This window comes from Hyperolius riggenbachi, chromosome 4, assembly GCF_040937935.1.
Source record: "Hyperolius riggenbachi isolate aHypRig1 chromosome 4, aHypRig1.pri, whole genome shotgun sequence".
NCBI classification, from domain to species: Eukaryota; Metazoa; Chordata; class Amphibia; order Anura; family Hyperoliidae; genus Hyperolius; species Hyperolius riggenbachi.
Window position 1 is genome coordinate 340,072,173 of NC_090649.1, and position 18,003 is coordinate 340,090,175.

General features: G+C 44.9%; 1 protein-coding gene across 6 annotated transcripts in view; it reads right to left on the bottom strand.

Annotated features, from left to right (window-relative positions):
- The window catches only part of SCAF8 (SR-related CTD associated factor 8), a 593,726-nt gene that overhangs the window by 445,978 nt on the left and 129,745 nt on the right, over positions 1-18,003 (bottom strand). For all 6 annotated transcript variants that reach the window (XR_011019400.1, XR_011019399.1, XM_068231893.1 and 3 more), the window contains one exon: positions 13,972-14,122. Coding sequence is in view for 4 of the 6 variants with exons in the window: in XM_068231893.1 (XP_068087994.1) it covers positions 13,972-14,122 (151 nt within the window). In the remaining 2 variants the exon portion in view is untranslated. The remainder of the gene's footprint in view (positions 1-13,971; positions 14,123-18,003) is intronic.

Sequence of the window (18,003 nt, forward strand, 5' to 3'; positions counted from 1 at the left end):
CAGCCATTTCAGTGGAAACCAGTCCAAGTTTCCGAACTTAAAAATTTTTTCGGCCTTCTCTTACACATGGGACAAATCAAACAAAATGTGTTGCGGTCTTATTGGTCTACAGACCCATCACAACATGTTCCCTTGTACTCTGCTGCCATGTCCAGGACACGATTTGAGAACATCCTGCGCTTCCTGCACTTCAATGATGATGAAACCTGTCATGAAAGTGACCACCCTGCTTTTGACCGGCTCCACAAAATTCGGCCCCTCAGACCACCTGTCATCAAAATTTGCAGATGCTTATACCCCTGAACAGCAAATCTGCGTAGATGAGTCCCTCATACGTTTTACCGGGCGCCTTGGCATCAAACAGTACATCCCAAGCAAGCGCGCCCGGTATGGGGTGAAACTGTATAAGCTCTGTGAAAGGGCCACAGGCTATACATCTTATTTTAGGGTCTATGAGGGAAAAGACTCCAAATTGGAGCCGGTCGGATGCCCTGACTACCTGGGGAGCAGTGGAAAGGTTGTGTGGGACTTGGCGTCACCCTTGTTCCAGAAGGGGTACCATCTTTATGTGGACAATTACTACTCAAGTGTGGCCCTCTATCAGCACTTAAAGTTAGAAGGAATCCGATGCTGTGGCACCGTGCGGCATAGTCGCCGGGGCTTCCCCCAACGGCTCATTACCACCAAACTTCAACGGGGGCAGAGGGCCGCATTGAGTGCTGACGACCTGCTCGCGGTGAAATGGAAGGACAAGAGGGACGTTTACTTTCTGTCCACCATTCACGCAGACACGACAGTCCAAATTCAACGGCGAAATGAGGTCATTGAAAAACCCCTTGTCGTCCACGAGTATAATACTAACATGGGAGGGGTGGACTTCAATGACCAGAGGTTAGCGCCCTATTTACTTTCCCGCAAAACAAGGCGCTGGTATAAAAAAGTGTCCTTTTATTTAATTCAATTGGCAGTTAACAACAGCTTTGTTCTCTACGGTAAGGCTGGGAGAACTGGATCGTTTCTACAATTTCAGAGACAGATCACTATGGAACTCCTTTATCCAGGACGAAATAAAATTTTCGACCAGTTGGGCTTAAGTGGTTAATGAAGTAATTGCTTTGCTGCTTGCCTGTTTTTTTGTTTTTTTTTGTATTTTTTTTCCTTTTTCCATCCAATAACCTTCCAGGTGGACCGAGCGAACGACTAACCAGCTGCAGCACTGATGGTGCATCCTGACAGAACATTGCGCGTCTGTCAGCTTACACATAAGTCGGTGCATGCAGCGCTGCAGGACGAGATTTCTCCTCCGCAGTCAAAAAGATACGTTTGCCGAGGCATATGGGCCGAGGAGTGGTGTTGGGGATTCATATGCTTTGGCAAACACTTTGTATCAAAAAAGAACTCTGGCAATGATTTGTTCATCCACATCGATCAGTTGTGAATGGATAAATCAGGTTTGCCAGGGCATACGAGCTGGTGGGTTTGGATTTTTGGGGCGGCAGCTCCTATGTCCTGGCAGACGCCTTCCTCCTTTTTTTTTTTCAAAATTTTTTGGCAGATATTTTTTCATCCACATTGATTGATTGTTTGACGTTCATTTCTCCTTTCAGCCCACAGTGCATTACCCTTATGCCCAATATAAGGAGTATAGCAGAAACTCCTAATACTGGCCATACATGTAATGATTGCAGAGACCCTAAAATGCCAGGACAGACCCAACGAATGATGCCATTTTGGAAAGAGGACACCCAAAAGTATTCCGTGAGGTGCATGGTGAGTTCATAGAATGTTTTATTTTTTGTCACAAGTTAGCAGAAATTGTGGTTTTGTGTTTTTTTTTTTTTCACAAAATGTCATTTTCCGCTAACTTGTGACAAAAAATTAAATTTTCTATGAACTCACCATGGCCCTCATGGAATACCTTAGCGTGTATTCTTTCCAAAATGGAGTCATTTGTGGGGTTTGTTAACTGTCCTGGCAAGTGGGCGGGGTGCTAAATTTTGAGCTCCCCTGTAAAGCCTAAAGGTACTCATTGGACTCTGGGCCCCTTAGCGCAGTTAGGGTGCAAAAAAGTGCCACATATGTGGTATCGCCGTACTCGGGAGAAGTAGTACAATGTGTTTTGGGGTGTATTTTTACACATACCCATGCTGGGTGGGAGAAATACCTCTGTAAATGACAATCTTTTGATTTTTTTTTTACACACAATTGTCCATTTACAGAGTTATTTCTCCCACCCAGCATGGGTATGTGTAAAAATACACCCCAAAACACATTGTACTACTTCTCCCGAGTACGGCGATACCACATGTGTGGCACTTTTTTGCACCCTAACTGCGCTAAAGGGCCCAAAGTCCAATGAGTACCTTTAGGATTTCACAGGTCATTTTGCGGAATTTGATTTCCAGACTACTCCTCATGGTTTAGGGCCCCTAAAATGCCAGGGCAGTATAGGAACCCCACAAATGACCCCATTTTAGAAAGAAGACACCCCAAGGTATTCCGTTAGGAGTATGGTGAGTTCATAGAAGTTTTTATTTTTTTGTCACAAGTTAGCGGAAATTGATTTTAATTGTTTTTTTCACAAAGTGTCATGTTCCGCTAACTTGTGACAAAAAATAAAATCTTCTATGAACTCACCATACTCCTAACAGAATACCTTGGGGTGTCTTCTTTCTAAAATGGGGTCATTTGTGGGGTTCCTATACTGCCCTGGCATTTTAGGGGCCCTAAACCGTGAGGAGTAGTCTGGAAATCAAATTCCGCAAAATGACCTGTGAAATCCTAAAGGTACTCATTGGACTTTGGGCCCTTTAGCGCAGTTAGGGTGCAAAAAAGTGCCACACATGTGGTATTGCCGTACTCGGGAGAAGTAGTATAATGTGTTTTGGGCTGGGTGGGAGAAATAACTCTGTAAATGGACAATTGTGTGTAAAAAAAAATGAAAACATTGTTATTTACAGAGATATTTCTCCCACCCAGCATGGGTATGTGTAAAAATACACCCCAAAACACATTATAGTACTTCTACTGAGTATGGCAATACCACATGTGTGGCACTTTTTTGCAGTCTAACTGCGCTAAGGGGTCCAAAGTCCAATGAGCACCTTTAGGCTTTATAGGGGTGCTTACAATTTAGCACCCCCCAAAATGTCAGGACAGTAAACACACCCCACAAATGATCCCATTTTGGAAAGTAGACACTTCAAGGTATTCAGAGAGGGGTATGGTGATTCCGTGGTAGATTTCATTTTTTTTTTGTCGCAAGTTAGCAGAAATGGAAACTTTTTTTTTTTTGTCACAAAGTGTCATTTTCCGCTTACTTGTGACAAAAAATAATATCTTCTATGAACTCACTATGCCTCTCAGTGAATACTTTGGGATGTCTTCTTTCCAAAATGGGGTCATTTGGGGGGTATTTATACTATCCTGGAATTCTAGCCCCTCATGAAACATGACAGGGGGTCAGAAAAGTCATAGATGCTTGAAAATGAGAAAATTCACTTTTTGCACCATAGTTTGTAAACGCTATAACTTTTACCCAAACCAATAAATATACACTGAATGGGTTTTTTTTAATCAAAAACATGTTTGCCCACATTTTTCGCGCTGCATGTATACAGAAATTTTACTTTATTTGAAAAATGTCAGCACAGAAAGTTAAAAAAATCATTTTTTTTGCCAAAATTCATGTCTTTTTTGATGAATATAATAAAAAGTAAAAATCGCAGGAGCAATCAAATAGCACCAAAAGAAAGCTTTATTAGTGACAAGAAAAGGAGCCAAAATTCATTTAGGTGGTAGGTTGTATGAGCGAGCAATAAACCGTGAAAGCTGCAGTGGTCTGAATGGAAAAAAAGTGCCTGGTTCTTAAGGACTGGTCCTCAAGTAGTTAAAATACAGAGTACACCCTTCCCAATAAACCTAACTTTATGCTTAAGTGGGAGATGGATATGCAGAAAGCAATACCTGTTAAAAAATGGGCACACTGCTGCCACACACTAATTAAATATTCAATGTATTACTCCACCCTTGAATCCTCTCTCAAGCTTTTACACAGTGCCTATTATACTCCTGATCGGTTGTATAAGCTAGACCCTACTACATCACCCCTATGCTTTAGAGGCTGCAGGGAACTAGGTACACTTTGGCACGTTTAGTGGCAGTGTCCCAAGGCCCAAATATACTGGCGAACTATTTGGAGTTAGGCAACTAATATAGTGTCCTGTCAATTCCCATTCACCTACAGTGTAATTCTTCTTGGGGATAAGCCCCCCAAATTTTATATCATTCTCACAAATTATTACAGTACTTGTCTACAGCAGAGTTTTGGCTCTGAATTGGCTTTCCCCTGACCTTCCTACTAATAATGTGTTTCCTCTGGTGTCAGAAATAATGCTCTCTGCTCACGAAGTAGCTAAAATTTCTTACAACATGCAAGGGTTTCAGAACACCTGGACCCCTTGGATCACGTGGTTAGATTGCAGTGTTCTCCCCAGGACAAATTAAGTGGGCGGGCCACCCGGCTGTTTTGAATTCCCGCCCACCTGCTCTCCTGCCTGTCTAGCTGGAAAAAAAGTGGTGCTGTAAAACTGCAGCCATGATCGCTTCATTGCCTGCTATCACTCAGTGGCCGTCTCAGACAATAGAGAAAGCCGCTGCTATACACTGCAGGCGGCTTCTCTGCCTGTGTGACCTCCTCCTGGTACAGTAATTGGCTGGGCGGGTTGTAAGGGGTGAGACCATGCTCTGTATGCTACGGGAGTGAGCCAAGTTCAAAGCCTCGTGGAGTGTGTCAGACTCAGCTTCTCCCTACTTTGTACTCTGCTAGTCCGCCCCACTTTGCTGGCTGCCTGCGTCTGCATTGCATTCACATGTGTTAACTTGCAGGCAGCACAGCTAGTGGAGGTGGCCATCGGGTACACATCTGAGTGTAGTGCAGGCAGTCTACTGCTGTGATTTGATGCTGGGGAGAGAGTCTGAAGCTGCAGGCAGATTCTCTCACTTCCAGCGAATCCAGTGTGTTCCCTCTCTCCTGGGCTGGCTGCATGAATGTCAGCAGCCAGTCCCATCCCTTCCACGCAGCTCCGAGGCTAACTCAGTGCACAGACAAGATCAGGCAGTGCACGGCATTGAGTTCCTCACCCCGCCCCCTCTGTATCTCGGCTGCTTCTCTTCAACACAAGCTGCTCTGGTTTATGCTGCTCTGATGCCAGGAGAACTGCACATAACTTATCATCTGGTATGAGATCTTTGTGCCCACTAAAGGTGGCCATACACTGGTGGATTTGCCATCAGATTCGACCAACAGATAGATCCCTCTCTGATCGAATCTGATCAGAGAGGGATCGTATGGCCACCTTTACTGCAAACAGATTGTGAACAGATTTCATCCTGAAACCGTTCACAATCTGTGGTGGTGGTGGTAGTGCTGCCGCAGCTCCCCGCCTCGCATACATTACCTGCACCGCCGGTGCGAGTCCCCTGGACACCGCTGCTCCGTCTCCGCGCTGGTCTGGTCTCCGGCATGCTTCACTTCTTCCTGGCCGGCAGGAAGAAGTGAAGCATGCCGAAGACCAGACCAGAGACGGAGCAGCGGTGACAGCGGGACTGGCGCCGGCGGAGCAGGTAATGTATACCCGCTGTATTGCGTCGGTCGTCGGGCATTCGAACGCCGCTATCGACGCACACCCGACCCGCCGGCGCTCGAAAAAAATCTTCCGCACGGATGGATCGACGGGAGTCGACGGGAACGATGGATTTCGGACGGAAATCCATAGTTGTCAGCAGTGTGCGCGGCGATTTCACAACCGGTTCGATCACTGTGATCGAAACGGCTGTATATCGGCGGGAAAATCGTTAGGTGTATGGGCCCCTTAATGAGCAGGAGCACTTTTTATCTGATATAGTTCAGTCTGCAGAGCTTTCAAGCAAGGGGACCTGGGAAAACAAACAAACAATGACTGCAGTCAGCTGCAGTTTAGATATACTGATTTGCTGGAGATGGATGATGGTGCTGAATGCTGTCTGTCTCAGCCTGTCTGATTGCCCATAAGTGCTTTTATACCTTACTTGATTTACAACTGTAAAAAGTTGGCCTAGAGCAGTAAAAAGTACAAATCTGTCCCTGGCTCTGGTAGTTGGGCAAAGTCTGTTATAAGTTGCCCACTGATGCAATAAAGTAAATATGGAACACAGATCCTGTGTTGAAGGTATGTGCAGGTGGCTTAACCACCCTGGCGTTCTGATAAGATCGCCAGGGAGGCTGCGGGAGGGTTTTTTTTAAATTAAAAAAAAACTATTTCATGCAGCCAACTGAAAGTTGGCTGCATGAAAGCCCACTAGAGGGCGCTCCGGAGGCGTTCTTCCGATCGCCTCCGGCGCCCAGAATAAACAAGGAAGGCCGCAATGAGCGGCCTTCCTTGTTTTGCTTACACCGTCGCCATAGCGACGAGCGGAGTGACGTCATGGACGTCAGCCGACGTCCTGACGTCAGACGCCTCCGATCCAGCCCTTAGCGCTGGCCGGAACTTTTTGTTCCGGCTGCGCAGGGCTCAGGCGGCTGGGGGGACCCTCTTTCGCCGCTGCTCGCGGCGAATCGCCGCAGAGCGGCGGCGATCGGGCAGCACACGCGGCTGGCAAAGTGCCGGCTGCGTGTGCTGCACTTTATTTGGCGCAAATCGGCCCAGCAGGGCCTGAGCGGCAGGCTCCGGCGGTACTGGACGAGCTGAGCTCGTCCATACCGCCCAGCTGGTTAAAAGGGCAGTGTGTGGGTGCGGAGTGATTATTGCAGAGTTCACATGCATGTTTTTTTCATATGGATGTTTTTTGCTGCTGGGGTCCAACGGTATTACAGATAATTTAGTATGATACTGCCCCTGTACACAATCTGCTATACCCTTGAACCCAGCAGCAAATAACATCCATATGAAAAGGAAAAATCCCCCCCGTCCCTCTCCTTTATGAAATGCAACAAACACCCCTGTATGATACGTGAAATTAACCCCCATATTAAATGCAATGATCACCCCAGTATGAAATGCAACTAGAACACCAATATTCAGTGTTATCATCAGGCTCTTTTAGAGGGGTGCTTTACCCAGCTAATTTTGGTAAGCACCGGCTGTCATCGTTTACCCTCCTCATCCTGTGCGGTAAGCAGAGTTGCACCAGCCCTGAATTCCCCCGTCGCACCCCACCCGGCTACTTTTTCATGCCACCCGGCTGGAAAACAATTCTGGTGAGAACACTGGATTGCATAGGCCTTTTTCATATATACTACATACATTTTGATGCTACTGGTCTTAAAAATGTTTCCATATTGATATGCTTCCTGAAGTGCATTTCTGGAATAAGTTACCTTGACTTCTTTTTATAATTTGTTGTTTTTGCCGCAAAGTCGCATGCGATTTCGCATAGGTATAATGTTAATTTACACAGGCAGTGACATGGTTAAATTCGCACATACCCTTACCTATGCGGAATCGTATGCGAAATCGCGTCAAAACCGCACGCGGAATCGCACCCGCATGCGATTTGGTCCGCGGTGGAATGCAGGCGATTCCGCACCGCAACAGTGGAAACGAGCCCTTAGTGATTTGTTAAAAAAAAGTTCCTGTTTTTCTTTTGAATTTTTTTTTTTATATTTGCCTTTCACTATAACCCCTGCGTGGGTATTTAAGGCGTTTTAGCCTATCACCTTTTGCTACATTCTAATAAAGAATTTTAAAACTAAAATGCATAGAAAATACAATAATTAACTTAACCACTTTATCCACCACTACAGTATATCTACGTCCACTGTGACTTCATCTAAGCCACGAGGACGTAGATATAAGTCTTTGTCAAGAAACGCGGAAGAGCCGCCGCCATGAGTCAGCGGCAGGCGGCTCTTTCCGCACATAGCGTTGCAGAGCACGGAGAGGCAGCCGCCTCCACTCAGTCTGAGGCGGCTGTCCCTGTGCAGGGCATGGCGGAGCGCGGAAAAACCGCCGCGTTGGACGCGGTGGTTAACGCGCATGGCCCCATTGTGCAGGCACTGCGCTGGTGGAAAAGGGCCCTTACTGTTACACCAAACACTACACTCTACTCAGGTGAACAGAGGTTAGCTGGTATATCGGATTATCGGTGATACTGCAGATCACTTATAATCTGGTATACATCTGTATTCCCAGTGATACTGCAGATCACCGGTAATCAGATCCTCTCTGTGCTTCACCGATCGTTACAGTCTTGTAGCAGGAGCAGCGCTGTGCAGGATTGGGCTCACTCCTGTGCACCTTTCTGGCACTGATGCAGCACTAATTGGTGAATGGGAATATATGTTCTCTGAGCTAATGAGACTGATTTTTTACCATTAAAAATACGATTTGCATACATTTTTTTTATACACGCAGCTAGCAGTTTGCTAGCTGCGTGTTACCTACGATCGCCGCCGCTCCGCACCGATTCGCAGCGTTAGAGGGTATCCCCCCTCCCCGAGACCCTGTGCGCTGTCTGGCCAATCAGTGCCAGGCAGCGCTGAGGGGTGGATCGGGACTCCCTCTGACGTCACAACGTCGGTGGCGTCATATCGACCGTCGCCATGGAGACGGGGAAGCCCTAAAGGAAATCCTGTTCAGAACGGGATTTCCTGATGGGCCTGATTGCCGGAGGCGATCAGAGGGGGTGGGGGGATGCCGCTCAGCGGCTATCATGTAGCTAGCGCTAGGCTAGCTACATGATTTAAAAAAAAAAAATTAAAAATAGTGCTGCTCTGCCTTCCTGGCGGATTTAATTGACCGCCAGGGAGGTTAAAACTCATAGAAAACAAAAATTGTTCGAGGGAAGAAATGGCATACAATGAAAGCCTAGTTTGTCTAGAAAAAAACCCAATGTATATTTAATTTCTGTGTCATAAGTAGGGATAAGGTTATTGCTGGTTAAAGCGGAATATAACCCTGCATTTCAACTTTGCTCTAAAACATTATTTACAGCATATTATATGCAAAAAGCATTTTTTTTTTTACTAGACCAGCATTGGAGGGGTTAAACACAGAGGTTTAAAGTTCCGTGGAGAGATATGCAGAAGTTCAGATTGTTCTATTTAGTCAAATGTATCTATTGAGAAATGTTACACACTCTATGGCTGTCCTCCAGCTCCTTCTCAGTCAGAGAGAGGAGTCACATTCAACACTTAAAAACATTTATGTAAACAAAATGTATCTATGTCAGCTTCGGATGTGTCTGCAGAAATCTCCAGGAATTTTAAAGCTCTGTGTAACCCTTCCAATGCTGGTCTAGTAAAAAAAAATGCTGGTTGCACATAATATACTGTAAATAATGTTTTAGAGCAAAGTTGAAATGCAGGGTTATATTCCGCTTTAAATAAGGACATAGCTAAACAGTCAAAAATGCTCTGATTCATAAACGGGAAACAAGGTCTGGATGCAAAGCAGTTAAGAAAAAAAATAATCTCCAATAAGCCTAATTTGTATTGAAAAAAAATAAGGTAAAGATCATTTAGGTGTGATAAAGTTATTGGCCAATGAATTGGAGGAGCGCTGAAATGTGCACATAGCCTGCATGCATAAGGTAAAAAAACACTTAAAAGAACACTATTTACATATTTTTTTCAATTGAGATAGGAATTGTTTGGGAAGTGCTGCTAAGGGCTCTTTCACACTAGGGCCCTTTTTTCAGCGTTTTTTAACGCAAAGTCTATACTTTGCGTTAACCAAGGTAAAATGAAAGTCCATAGAATTTAATTTTACCTCTAACACCCGACGCTGTGTTTCGATGTGTTGTGGTACGACGCACCCGGGAGTTTTTTCTCGTCGGGAATCGGCGTTTTCCCGTCGGGTTAATTAATATTACCGCCGCTACTCAGCGTCGCACCGCAGATTCCCGAAGGCTAGTCAACGCGTGCAGTAGAACAGCTCCTGCACGCGTTGGCTAATGTGAAAGAGCCCTAAGTACTGGTGTATACATTTCACTGGCAACCTCTTTGTTTACAGTTATCAAAATACTTTCAAACTTTACTGACACCAAAACTGACAGCAGAACGAACCATGAGGGGAGGGGAAATTCCCCTCACACTTGATCAGTTAACCCTGTGTGTAACTGTGTGTGAGAGAGAGAGAGAGAGAGAGAGAAAGCTCCCAACAGCTGCAGTTTCTGTGCCCTGTGCTCTCTTCAGACACTTCAGTCAGAAACAGAGGAAACTTGTTAAAGCGGTATCGTCACCATAAAAATCAAATTTCAACAGCAACTGGTCTGAGTGTATTAAAGAGAAACTGAAGCGAAAAAAAATATATGATATAATGAATTGGTTGTGTACTATGAATAATTACTAGAAGATTAGCAGCAAAGAAAATATTCTCATATATTTATTTTCAGGTATATAGTGTTTTTTCTAACATTGCATCATTCTCTAATATGTGCAGATTACACAACACTCAGCATTCAAAATGATTCTTTCAGAGCAGTCTGTGAACTAATGACCTCTTCTCTGGCAGAGAAAAAGAAAACAGTTGAGATAATAAAAGTCAGATAACAGCCCTCTCCACGACTTTGAAAGTGGTAGAGCTTAATGGCTTTTTTGCATAGAGATAACAACTGGAGTTTCTTAACTCTTCCTGTACTAAAAACTATTAGACTGATGTGTCTGATCTTAATGTTTTATTTCTTAGCTGTACTACACATACAAATCATAATATCATATTTTTTTTTCCGCTTCAGTGTCTCTTTAAGTGATACAGATGCTAATCCTGCATTCAAAACTTTTTCTGCTGTTATGATTTGGAGTTATCACATACTTAAAGCAGTAGGATCAGCCATACTATGCCAGGGAAAAAAAACACATATATATACCGAATTTTTCGGACTATAAGACGCACTTTTTCTTCCCTGAAAGTGGGGGGGGAAAAGTCAGTGCGTCTTATAGTCTGAAGGTACCATAAATGCCCCCTCTGTCCTACTTTGCAATGTGTGTCACCGAGTCTACCCTTGGTGTCCCGTGTGCCATCTGCCTTCCTGTGTATCTAGTCTCCTTGTTTTCCTTTGTTTTTCTCACCGCACGCCCCCCCCCCCCTCCCCTTCTGGTATGGTATATCCCGGACCTTTATGCAGCCATCCAGTCCCCCGTGCTGCAGCTCCAGCTGATCCTGCCGTCCCTGCCTCCACGCGGCTAATCGAGGGAGCGCTGCAAGCAGTGTAACGAGGTCTTCGGGACCTCCGTGCAGCTATCCAGTCCCCCTCGCCGCGGCTCCAGCTGATACTGCCCTGCTATGTGGCCAATCAGGGGGAAGCGCTGTGAGCCAATCACGGGGGAGCCGATGGTCTCGGAGGCGGGACAATGGCTCCATTATTGGGCCAATCATTGCACTTGCTCAGTAGCAGCGAGTGCAGTGATTGGCCCACTGGCGGAGCCATTGTCCCGCCTCCGAGACCATCGGCTCCCCCGTGATTGGCTCACAGCGCTTCCCCCTGATTGGCCACATAGCAGGGCAGTATCAGCTGGAGTCGCGGCGAGGGGGACTGGATAGCTGCACGGAGGTCCCGAAGACCTCGTTACACGGCTTGCAGCGCTCCCTCGATTGGCCGCGTGGCACCTGAAGGCTTGAAACCTGTATCCTGAGGTTTCTCCGGACGCTACTGGCCGTGATAGTGGTGCGACCTGACTGCTACTTGGGTGACATGGAGCTAGGGGAGGCCAAGCCAGGGCCACTTCAGCGACCGCCAATGGAGGACACTGGGGACACAGGAGGTGAGGGGGGCAGATGGCACATGGGACACTGGACGGAGGGGGCACAGAGGGTTTATGGCACAGAGGGGACACACACAGGAGGACAGATGGCACAGTGGGGTGACAAGAGGGCACAGGGTGGCAGATGGCACACTGGGGACACCAGACAGGGGACACAGGAGGGCACAGGGAGGCAGATGACACAATGGAGGACACTGGGGACACAGGAGGTGAGGGGGGCAGATGGCTCATGGGACACCAGACAGAGGGGGCACAGAGGGTTGATGGCACAGAGAGGACACACCCAGGAGGACAGATGGCACAGAGAGGTGACGGGGGCACAGGGTGGCAGGTGGCCCACTGGGGACACAGGAGGGCACAGGGAGGCAGATGATACAATGGAGGACACTGGGGACACAGGAGGTGAGGGGGGCAGATGGCTCATGGGACACCAGACAGAGGGGGCACAGAGGTTTGATGGCACAGAGGGGACACACTCAGGAGGACAGATGGCACAGAGGGGTGACAGGAGGGCACAGGGTGGCAGATGGCACACTGGGGACACCAGACAGGGGACACAGGAGGGCACAGGGTGGCAGATGGCACACTGGGGACACCAGACAGGGGACACAGGAGGGCACAGGGAGGCAGATGACACAGGACACCAGAGACACAGAAAAGGAGACAGTGGCAAAGGACAGAGAGGACACAGTGACATACGGTAGTAGGACAAGGAGAAAAGGAGGACACAGGGGGACAGAGGCAATCATCAGGGGGACAGAGGAGGTCATGTTGGGGGCAAAGGAGGACCCAGGAGGAACAAAGCATGACAAGAAATACAAAGAAGGCACAGGGTGGGCATAATAACTGGGGGATGGAGGGGTGAAGATCCACAAGATGCCCCTGCTCCATGGATGCACCAGGTTTAGTATTTTTTTTTCTCCTGGTTTTTGTCCTCTAAACCTGGGTGCGTCTTATAGTCAGGAGCGTCTTATAGTCCGAAAAATACGGTAAGTAGATAAATACTTGACTTACTTACATAACACATGTATTATGCTGTCCACGTTTTAATTTCAGTGAATGTTATATAGTAAATTACGAGAATTCTGTTCCTGGTGGGGGCCATGTCTTTTGCCCACAGTTAAGGCTAACTCGTGATGTCATTTCTGCCCTTTGCTTTTTTTTCTTGTCTCCTCCAATCGCTGAGTCGCCTCAGCCTTGCTTGTAAACACAAGTGAATAGGGGATTAGGTTTCAGATAAGAAGCTGGCAAGGAAATAAAGGGAAGAGGAGGAATAGATTATAGATAAAAAGAACCCCCAGCATGCAATTCTTTGGCACGACTACTAAAGGGCCAGTGTTCCTTAAGTATGTGATAACTCCAAATCATAACAGCAGAAAAAGTTTTGAAAGTTTTGAGTGCAGGATTAGCATCTGTATCACTTAATACACTCAGACCAGTTGCTGTTGAAATTTGATTTTTATGGTGACGATACCGCTTTAAGGAACACTGGCCCTTTAGTAGTCGTGCCAAAGAATTTCATGCTGGGAGTTCTTTTTATCTACAATCTATTCCTCCTCTTCCCTTTATTTCCCTGGCAGCTTCTTATCTGAAACCTAATCCCCTACTCACTTGTGTTTACAAGCAAGGTTGAGGTGACTCAGTGATTGGAGGAGACAAGAAAAAAGTAAAGGGCAGAAATGACATCACGAGTTAGCCTTAACTGTGGGCAAAAGACATGGACCCCACCAGGAACAGAATTCTCGTAATTTACTATATATATTCACTGAAATCAAAATGTGGACAGTATAATACATGTGTTATGTAAGTAGATCAAGTATTTATCTACTTATATATGTGTTTTTTCCCCCTGGCATAGTATGGCTGATCCTACTGCTTTAAGAACATTTGTAATTGTCACAGCTTTTCATACTGTTTTTGCTTTCAGAGAAAAATACTCTGTAGTCTGATATGCAACACTGGCTGTGCATTGAAGCAGACACCTCTTCTGCAATTGATTTGTCCCAATATAGCTAAATCCTACACAATAAATTAAAGCTTTTGCCTCTAATATTTAACATGAAAAGTAGGAAAATGTTCACACAGCTACTTAGACATTATTTGTACATTGTCATTTTAGAACACTTGGGTATAGATAGTATTCCTTTAAGAATGAAGTGGTTAAATAATCAGATTTACCTGAAAAGCAATGGTTAATAAATATTTGATACCCGAATAGTTGAGCTTACCGGGTGTGTTGAAAGCTGCAGCAGTACTAGGCAAGACAGGTGTAACAACAGGAGGAAGAATACCAGCTGCCATGTCAAGAAGAGGTTGGATAATTTCGCTCTTGAAAACATTATTCTTCTGCCACAAATTCAGCACTCTAACAATTTTGCTCTGTGATGAAAAAATATAAAAAAAAATAAAAAATCATAATATATACATATTCATTATATTTCATACATAAATAATATATATATACACACACACACACACATATACATTAAAAACAAATCTGAGCATGCATAGAGAAGCTTACAACTAGACAATATTTTCATAACTACATTTCTGCACATTCTGAGTCAGGCACCTCACACTTCCTGCAGCATAAAAAAATAAAAAATACTGCATTGCGTTCTTTTTTTTTTTTATATATATAGCTAGAAGGTTTAAATTACAGGGAAGCAATGGAGAGAGCTCCTCTACCTAACAGGTACAAGAAGCACAGAAGATTGAAAAGAACTCTTCCCCACGTACCTCCCCCCCTCCTTCAGCGTGCAACATATCTTTTGCAGCAACTTTCACAGGATTTAGAGGAAAATATATTTTATAAATGTATGGGGAACCTTTTATTTTTTTTTACAGGACCTCATGATCCACCTTGCAATGAGTTATTATTATTATTTTATTATTATTATTTAGTATTTATATAGCACCGACATATTACGCAGCGCTGTACAGTATATATATATATATATATATATATATATATATATATATATATATATACATACATATACACACACACACACACATATACCTTGTCACTAACTGTCCCTCATAGGAGCTCACAATCTAATCCCTACCATTGCCATATGTCTATATTATGCAGTGTAAGTACTGTAGTCTAGGGCCAATTTTAGGGGGAGCCAATTAACTTATCCGTATGTTTTTGGAATGTGGGAGGAAACTGGAGTGCCCGGAGGAAACCCACGCAGACACGGAGAGAACATACAAACTCTTTGCAGATAGTGCCCTGGCTGGGATTCGAACCAGGGACCCAGCGCTGCAAGGCGAGAGAGCTAACCACTACGCCACCGTGCTGCCCAGTTAAAAGGGAGCTGAAAACACCTGCACTTTATTCATGGTAGCCTACAGGTCAAATAAGTCTGCAACTGATGGTGTTAACATGTGTCCGCATTTTATACTAGAGTACCTGGTATCCCAAGGAATTTTATTTGTGGATTTCAGCCTTGCATTCAACACCATCACTGCTACACAGCAAGCTCTCCCAACTACAGGTATCTATAACTGAACCCATCTGCATATGGATAACAAACTTCCTGACATCTCAAACTCCTTGACAGTCAGTACTGGACTCCCTCAGCGCTGTGTGCTCTTCACACTGCTTTATACACTGTGGAAGAATCACTGCATCTCCTAAGATCCATCTGTAAAGGTAGCCATACATCAGGCAACTTGGCAGCCGATCGACCATCCGAAATCTGAAAATCGGTGCCGCCAAGTGCATGCCCGACCAGACAATGCCACCAATTTCGGGACGAAATTGGTTGCCTTAGTCGATCGCACATGCTGAAAGATGTTGGGCGGACTTGCTCGATTGGGTGTGCGGCGGTAACAGCATGCAATTTCGGGATAATCGTTGTTTGCATCAAAATCCCTGATGCTGTCCCCCTAATGTTAAATGTCCTTCTGCTGGCTCCGGGGGCACTACGCTCTACATACACAGGCGTATGATATCAGACGTCACACACGCAGCCAAGTTACTAGGCAACCAATCGGCGTGTGACTAGGGAGAACGGAGTGCACATAGAACCTGGGGGGGGGGGAGGGGACAAGCAAAGGCGCCAAACGGGATAGCACCGGTACGGTGAGGTGGTTGGATGCGACGTCACAAGGCCAATTCCAAATTGATTTCAGCATGAAAAAAAACCCCGCTGCGAAAGCGCTGATGGTCAAAAAAGCACTCAGAAAGCGCTCAAAGTGTGTCTACAGCTCTGTGTGTTTTTAAAGAGACACTGAAGCGAAAAAAAAATATATGATATAATGAATTGGTTGTGTACTATGAATAATTACTAGAAGATTAGCAGCAAAGAAAATATTCCCATATTTTTATTTTCAGGTATATAGTGTTTTTTCTAACATTGCATCACTCTATAATATATGCAGATTACACAACACTCAGCATTCAAAATGAGTCTTTCAGAGCAGTCTGTGAAGTAATGACCTCTCCTCTAGCAGAGGAAAAGTAAACAGTTCAATTACAGTTGAGATAATAAAAGTCAGATAACAGCCCTCTCCACGATTAAGTTAGTCGGAGAGCTTAATAGCTTTTTTGCATAGAGATAACAACTGGAGTTTCTCAACTCTTCCTGCACTGGAAACAATTAGACTGATGTATCTGATCTTAATGTTTTTTTTCTTAGCTGTACTACACATACAAATCATAATCTCATCATTTTTTTTTTCGCTTCAGTGTCTCTTTAAGCAGGTGATTCGATCAAAAGTAGGTTCCGATGATTCTGCCCCTAGTGGTAGGCATGTTCTCTTGCAAGGCGAGTAGTCGAAGTAACTACAGGTCTTCCCCAGAGCACCCCGCAAGGGATGATGGGCCGCTACCTCTAGCGGGCACTGGACAAATGTACAGCCTAGTAGCCGCCAAGTCACAACCCTCGTGATTGCCCCATCAATGACGAGAGAACAGGTGACACTGAGTTCGAAGTGAGCCATGCAAAGGTACAGAATCGGCAACAATCAGGCATAGTGTAATCAATCTGAGATCAGGGCAGGCAGAGTTCAATCAACATCGGTTAACAGGCCAGGAGTCAAGACAGGCTGAGTTCAATCAGTAACGGTAAACAGGCAAACGGGTAGGTGCAGTTCTAGTGTAATTAGTTAACAAGCCAAGGTTGGTAACAATCAGGAACTAGCAAGCAGAGTGGCAAGGTACAATTGCTAGAAATGCTGCATGAACAAACAGTACCTAAGTGCAGGAGAGGCAGGCTTTTATAGCTAGCTATCAGCTTTGTTGTCAATTTTCTCATCCAAACGACCACTTATGCACGCGCAAACCCACTTCACAGCAGAACTAACATTGACGCCTCGTGAAAAGGCGTGACTTCCTTGAAAAAAAAAATGTCGATCTGTCTTACACGAAAGTCAGATGTTGTGTACATTGCATGCAGAGGTGTTCTCTATTAGCCGTAAATCTGATTCAGATTTTGTGTGAAGAATGTGTAATGCTGGGGATACACGGTAGGATTATTGCGCCGGATCGAGCCATCCCCGCTCGTCCCCGCCGGCGCGGTAATCGATCCGGCAGGTCATCGGACCTGTCGGAAATTATCAATCGAGCCATCAGCGGCTCGATTGATAAGAAAGTATCTACTCGTGTATTCCCAGCAGAAGAGGAAGAATCCTCTAATTTCCCTGCAGAGTACCTGCACATCCCTTCTAGGTGTACCTATGTTTGTTACTATCTGAATCCTTTACATTTACTCCTCCCAAGGTCTAGCTTTGGCAGTGACAAAATGCTTTTTATGTTACATACTTTCAATCAACAAGATTGCTATATGTAAATTAGAAGATTTGGAGGTATCAAGTCAGAGTCGGAAGATTTTTGTACAGACTCCACAGCCCTGGTTCCAAGTCCTACCTCATAGAACCATAATCCATTTTATGTTTTATTTTTATTTTATTTATTTTTTAAGTGCTTTTCGTGACAATGAGTGTCACTTTTAAAGTAGTGTTTAACTTTTGATAAAAGTTAAACACTGTTTGTATGCACCCAAAAAGCCAATCATCTTATTTTCCTATTTTCTATTGTCAGAGTGCATACAAATGATATGGTTATTATATTATAGTTGATAGGTATTTGTTAGGTTGCCTCCATTAGATTGGTGGCGTTTTAGAAAATTTGGGACACATTAGTCCGACGTAGTCTCAAATGGTCACACGGGAAGGTGGATGGTCACACTGGAAGACATGATAGTGATTTGGCTTGTTATATTACTGTGCCCATACTTGTTTTTCTACAC